Here is a 6,914-nt window from a genome sequence, read left to right as displayed (position 1 = left end):
TCTTTTTGGAACTGTCACAGAAGCAGCACTGGGTCTTTATGGGTTAAATCAATAATAGAAGTAGAGTGGGAAGGGATCAGTTGCAGCTAAAAATACAAAGCAAACTCATTCCAAATGTGTACAAATATGGATGCATTTGGAAGTGTCACACATTCAGAAAGTTTATTCTTCTTTCAGTCACACTTCTTTCTTCAACCAACCTGTGAAGCACTGACACAAGAAGGAAGAAAGATAGAAGTTGTATCGAGAAAAATCAGGAAGTACATAATCAGTCTTGTGAAGCGGCCTCATTGGTTTTACTACTGTACTTTCTTCATCGCATTTATGGCTATTTTTGTCGGCATCTTCCTCATCCTCCCTGGTCTCACAGGTCAGTCACAGGTTACTTCATCTTTGTGTGTTTACAGGTTTATTGTCTTATTATTTAGCTGGGTCTCATATTATCATAGCACATATGCAATGCATTACAATGTTCTGTAGCTGTCTGAGCAGTGCACAGTATTTACAGCATCATGTCAAAACAAATTTGTGTGGAGAGAATGAAATGTTTCTGTTTACAATAATGTATATGTGTTGCAGGTATTCACAGTATAAGTACAGTCAGTTATGTAACGGTGGAAGAAGGAGGTTCCATCTCTATCCCATGTTTCTACGAGTCAGAGTACACAGACCATGTGAAATATCTGTGTAAAGGACATACCTGGGAGAGCTGCACATATGAAGTTAAAACAAATGAGAAAAGTTCAACAAAGTATTCGGTCTCTGACAACAAAAACCAAAGAATGGTTACGTTCATTATTAATGATTTGAAGACAAAGGACACAAATTATTACTGGTGCAACATGGAGATAAAACAGGGACCTGATGATGGAAAACATTTTCATGTTCGTGTCACTGGAAAAGGTAAGAGCTTTGAATTTACTGCAGTACAAATGGGATACAATGTGGAACAATGTGAAGGGAGAACTTTTGTTTGCTAAAGAGCACAATTACAGTAAAAAAAAAAAAAAAAAGCAGTTTGAAACATCATCTGTGAATACACATGTTTATCAAACTTGTTTTCTTTAAGGCGATGCCACACTCTATGTGGATTCTCAGAAGGTGACAGGGTTTATTGGAGACCAAATAACCATCGACTGTCACTATAGAGGATCTAAACAAATAAAGTGGTGCAGGACTGGTGGTGAAGGACCCACATCCTGTATCAAAGACTCTGGGAAAATAGATGAGACAAAGGTGACTATTAATAGAAATACCCCTGGTGTTATTACTGTGACTATGAGTGAACTGAGGGAGAGGAGCAGTGGTTGGTATTGGTGCACTGATGAAGACCTGCAGATGCCGGTGCATGTAACCATTAAAGAGAGACCTACCACCAGTAAGTACTTCACATAATAGTAAATCATGAATATATACATCATGTACTGTGTACTGCAATTTGATTTAATATGGATTCATAACATTATTTTACTCTGTTCATCACTTTGTTGAAAATAAGCAACAATTGCTAAAACAACAACAAGACAGTCAACGACCATATCATCCACTTCCAAACCTGTCAATCACACATATGTGAGTCAAGAACCGACCACAGAACAAACTGGAACACACAGGTTAGTAAGATTTAAACCTGTATGTTTTATAGATTCATTCATATGATAAATAAAACTGCTTTGTTATTTATAGATAGAAATAAAACCACTGATGTATTAATGATTAGAAAAATAACTGAATGTCAGTGTGGTACTGATTAAACATGTCATGTGTGTTTTTCTATCATTTGTGCAGCAGCTCATCCAATCATCTGCTGAGTTTCATCATTCCTTTGTGTTTGCTGCTGCTGATTGTAACGGTGGCCGTACTCACCTGGTTCATGTTGAACAGATGCAGTAAGTCTGTCCAGAACTGTACATGAATCCAGTTCATCCTATTTAGACTAAATATACAGAGTCACTGTGCTGTGATTCAGTCACAATTTTCCACTGTTTTATTTTTAGAATCACCAGCCACAGCTGAGGTAAGGTGGTTTTCATTTTTTTTCAACATTTCCAAGTTTTATATTGGTTTTGTGTTTTTGGAATTCATAAGGTAAACAGAGGAAAAGATGAATGATGGTGAATATTCTGTGTCATATTTGGTTTGTTTTATCAGGATGAACAGGCAGTAACGTACAGTACTGTGACGTATGTGAGAATAACCGCAACCCAGGTAAATAAATGAATTAATCAAAATTACAACGAAAAAACTGAGTAACACTGTTTCTACACCACATATCTATAGAAACATACTGTGTGTACTAGAACTACTTTGTCTTCATCTTTGTTTCTCACCTCTTACCATGTTTGTCACACAAAGATAGAAGTGTTAGGTGTGAACTTTGTGACACAGCTTGTTTTCCATTATGAGGATGTTATAAACACTTTATTTACTTCCATATAGTGTGAAGAGGATGTAACATACTGCAATGCTGCAAACAGGAAATCAACTTCAGGCCAGGTATGTGTTCAAATACATTTTAAGTTTGTAACAAAGTACAAGAAAACACTAAATCTGGTTCTTTCTATACCTCAGTGTTTATATCTACACAGGAAATTTATAAAGTTTACTCAAATTGAAGAAAAGTTTACGCTGCATCAGTTAACATTTGGTCCCTCTTTAAAAAGAGTAAAAGTTTTTCTTTGGGTAGAGTTCTCCAAACTCAATATAGAGCCAAATTTACTCTTTTTGAGGAAAATACTTTTGACTCTGGAAAAAATGCTCAGTAATTTTTCCTGTGAACATCTGCATCAGATCTATTAAAAACATTACTCTTTGCTTTGTGTATTTACTTGCTTCTCTTTCCAGGTTGAAGCGATAGATGTCAGGGTGACCTACAGTACACTGGCTCTGCAGCGATGACTTTCAAGTTTCCTGTCAAATATTTTAACCTTTTATCAGGCAAGTGACTGTTCTGATCATTTCCACTCACATTACAAGACAGCAACAGTTCCAGTGAGGACGGTGAGTCAACAGTCTCAGGTCCAATGTGGTCTACAGGGTCTGTAAGGTCCACCTCTGCATGAACAGTGAGTGTACCTGCTTTGTTAGGTACCATGAAGTAATGGTACTAATGTAAGGAATGATGTTCAAAGGGATGATGTGTCTGGATCAGCACTTATGTTGTTCTAATGTTCTAAAACACATGTTCCTTTCACATAACAAGTGTTTTTCTTGTATATTCTTTATATATACTTCCTGGATTTTTTTTTTTTTTTGCCACTTATGGGCAAGGAACCAAATACAGTAACTTCACTGACCTTGATTTTCTACATGACAATAAAAAATTGTGAAAAATTTCACAATAGTAATAAAGTTGTATTATGTCTTCAAATAACACATTAAGGTTGAAATTTTGAATTTCAGAGTATTTCTATGAGTGCCCTATAAAGGGTTAATATACTTATCCATCATTTGTTGTTGCACATTAAACTGTACATATGGGGGAAAAAAAGTTTAGACTACTGTGCTGCACTATACTTAGGGTATGTGTGTGTGGTTTACAGTCTATTCTTTGTATTTGTCAGTAAACGTCTATACAGCAGACTCTCTTTCCATGTTTTATCATATTTAACCCATCTTTCCCCTCATAGAGGCCACTGAATAATCCCATCCTGGCATGCAATGATATTACCAAATATGATCTTTTGCAGTTGACTTCAGGAATAACATTTAAAGCAACAAAGTTAAAGTCATAAAATGATAACAGTACTGGAAGAAATATTTGAATAAAAATGCAAAACAAAAAAATTTTACATAAATATGGATGCATTTGTTAGTGGAAGTGTATCCTGGCCTCTTGTTCATCCAGACGATATAAGAAAGTTGCACATGAATGACTAGAAAAATTATGAAGAAGAAAACTGATCTCATTGAATTTGTCATACTCTTATTTAAAATCGTGACGCTTCATTTCAGCATTTTTCCCAATCTTCACCAGACTCACAGGTCAACTATAGGGGTCATTTTATAACTGTGTTTATTAGTGTTTCCATTTTGTCTCTATGGGTTTCATAAAGATAAAACAAACTAACTGAGTAGTTCAGGAAAGCTCCACATTTCTGGCAACAAAACAGAAAGAATATTCCCAGTGACTATTGATAATGTAATGGCAAGAACATTTGTTGAACAAATTGACGGGAGCTCCAGTGTTAGAATGTGTTTTCAGCTGACCACAGGTAAGACCCGTTGAAACGTTTTAGTCTGGAATAAAAAAATCAAAATAAAATAGGGCTTTAAACCATAAAGACCCAAACAACCACCAACGACCAAAAACCACCCACTGATCCTAAATGATTAATATCTGTTAATCCATTAATCCTAATAATCCATGTGAATGCAGTTTTTTGTCTTTTCATGGTCATCAGATTTGACTCATTTGGACATTCAGAGGCTCCTTGGTCACCATGGAAACAACACCAACTTCTACAACATTGATTCACCAGTAAAATCCATGGAGTTTGATCAATGACAGTGGATGGAGACACTTTGTTTATGTTCACTTAATCATATATTTTACTAAAAAAGTCACTTTTTCTTCAGTTTTCTGTTTTTGATACAATAACCCATAACTTTAATCTGAGCTTTAATGACCCTCTACATCACAGGTGTCAAACATGTGGCCCGGGGACCAAATCTGGCCCGCCAAAGGGTCCAATGTGGCCCGCGGGATGAATTTGTGAAATGCAAAAATTACACTAAAGATATTAACAATCAAGGATGTTAAAATCATTTTAGGTCAGTTCAATCTGAAGTGGGTCAGACCAGTAAAATACTATCATAATAACCCACAAATAATGAAAAAAAAAGCTATTTTTTCTCTTTGTTTCAGTGTAAACAAAGTAAAATTACACAAAAATGTTTACATTTACAAACTCGCCTTTTACAAAAAATGAAATAACCTGAACAAATAAGAACAGCCTGAAATGTCTCAAGTATGTGGAATTGTACCAATATTCTGCCTGTTATTAAATGTTTTGTGTATTTGTAGATCCACTGTGATCTGTAAGTTGTGATGCACATGTATAAATGATTAACTATGGTGCAATATTGTTCTAATTGCACTTATTTTTCTTCAGAATTTTCAGGTTGTTCATATATTTTTATGTTATGTTCAACTACAGTTCGTAGATATAACCATTTTCATTAAGGAATTTTACTTTTTTCACTCAAAAACACAGAGAAAACTTTGGAATTGACATTATTTATCAGTTCTTGTCCTATTATTTAAATTATTTTACTGGTCTGGCCCACTTCAGATCATGTTAGGCTGTATGTGGCCCCTGAACTAAAATGAGTTTGACACCCCTGCTCTACATGATCGGTGAATTCAATATAGGAAAATAACTCATTTTAAATGCAAAATACAAAGGGTAATATTGGAATAAATGGTAATAAATCACCTAAGAAAAATTAAACAGAGAAAAATTCATTTTTTGAACAGACACAAAAGTAACACTGGGTCTTTATGGGTTAATGTTCTTTATTTTGGATGTTGATTGTTCCTTCTTAAAATAGTCCCGTACCGGTGGCAGATCACAACATGTAATGGGACTAATACAGCCATCAAATGTCACTACAGTGTCTCCGGCAGAAAGGGTTGGTAGGTCATGTGTGACAAAGTCTGGATCAATAGTCAGGACAAAGGTGACCATTGATGTAACTGATGTGGACTGAGGGAGGAGAGAAGCAGCTGGTACTGGTGTGAGACAGGAAACCTACACTGTAAAAATGATAACTAGTAATTGTTGATTTCATTAAAGTTTTCAAATTAAACTGACTCAGAAATAAATCTTTCTATTTACAACCTACAAAAACTTGTCTGCCCAGCAAATTTCTCTCATTGTTGTCCTAACTAAGGTTTCTAAACAGCATAACAGAGATGATCAACTTTTGAGTCAATTTTTTGAGTGAAGTTGGGAACCAGTGGGAAACCCCATAGATGACTGACGTGCGTATGCACACATGGTCTAAACAAGTTTGAACTAGACCAGGGGTCACCAACCCTGGTCCTGGAGAGCCACTATCCTGCATGTTTTAGATGGATCCCTCTTCCAACACACCTGATTCAAATGATAAGCCAATCATCAAGCTCTGCAGAAACCTGATAACAACTGTCAGGTGTCGTGGTCTGGAAAGGGGCTAATAATTATATGATGTAAGATTTTTGTCACATATAATAATTATATATTGACAAATAGGATACTGACTAAGGTAAAGGGTAACTGTTAGCAGGGGAAGGTACAAGAAGGTGGTAGAATGGAGAGTTCATATTGGGCCAAAAATTGCAGCCTGTGTACTGTCTGGTCAGTTGGACCAGGCATCGCGACAGTCTTACCCATTCCCCTCTGTCATGGTACCTACTTAGAACGTCATACAGCAATCAGGCCACACAGGTGTGCCAAAGTCTCTTCCACCACTGGGGAAAAAGGTCCCAACACCCAGAACACCTGTTTCTGGAGCAACCATCTTCAAACGCCTTGAGTCAGAGTGGCTTTGGTCATACTGGTGTGGAAATCCCAGCTCCTCCCAAGACTTGGCTTCTTCTAAAGCAGAGCTATTCAAATCCAGTCCTTGAGGGCTGGTATCCTGCATGTTTTGGAGGTTTCCCTCTTCCAGGTGTGCTGAAAGAGGGAAATCTCTAAAACATGCAGAATACCAGCCCTCAAGGACTGGTTTTGTCTGCGTCTGTCCCAAAGGAAGGCCTACCTTTCATCTGTAATAATGGTATGTTCCTTTTGACAAAAGAAAACAAGGTTTTTTGAATGGATAACATAATGTTGTGAGTTGTTTTAACTTGAAACTTGATGTTCTTATAAAGCAGAGATGTGTTTGTTTAACTAGCTGAGTCTAGTTTTTTTGTACTGATAATATAAAAT

General features: G+C 36.3%; 1 protein-coding gene across 2 annotated transcripts; it reads left to right on the top strand.

Moving 5' to 3' along the window:
• Positions 1-286: 286 nt before the first annotated feature.
• On the top strand, positions 287-3,039 carry LOC115434441 (polymeric immunoglobulin receptor-like). 2 transcript variants are annotated; one of them, XM_030156395.1, is made up of 9 exons: positions 287-370; positions 580-903; positions 1,070-1,378; positions 1,583-1,613; positions 1,789-1,889; positions 1,998-2,017; positions 2,152-2,208; positions 2,440-2,496; positions 2,845-3,039. In XM_030156395.1, exons 1-9 carry the CDS (start codon positions 325-327, stop codon positions 2,896-2,898), a joined length of 999 nt encoding a protein of 332 aa, XP_030012255.1. In that variant the 5' UTR covers positions 287-324; the 3' UTR covers positions 2,899-3,039. The 2 variants fall into 2 exon arrangements, with proteins under 2 accessions (XP_030012255.1, XP_030012254.1); XM_030156394.1 differs by having other exon boundaries at positions 1,499-1,613.
• The last annotated feature ends 3,875 nt before the right edge of the window (positions 3,040-6,914 follow it).

The sequence above is a fragment of the Sphaeramia orbicularis genome, chromosome 15 (genome assembly GCF_902148855.1).
Source record: "Sphaeramia orbicularis chromosome 15, fSphaOr1.1, whole genome shotgun sequence".
In the NCBI taxonomy this organism is placed as follows: Eukaryota; Metazoa; Chordata; class Actinopteri; order Kurtiformes; family Apogonidae; genus Sphaeramia; species Sphaeramia orbicularis.
The sequence above is the reverse complement of the archived record's forward strand: the minus strand, read 5'-3'. Positions and strand labels throughout refer to the sequence as shown.

Excerpts from the sequence above, each read along its gene's own strand:
- LOC115434441 (XM_030156394.1), top strand. The coding sequence starts at position 325 with ATGGCTATTTTTGTCGGCATCTTCCTCATCCTCCCTGGTCTCACAG. Across the intron at positions 1,614-1,788 it reads GAACAAACTGGAACACACAG|CAGCTCATCCAATCATCTGC; the intron begins GTTAGTAAGATT and ends TCATTTGTGCAG. Across the intron at positions 2,018-2,151 it reads AATCACCAGCCACAGCTGAG|GATGAACAGGCAGTAACGTA; the intron begins GTAAGGTGGTTT and ends TTGTTTTATCAG.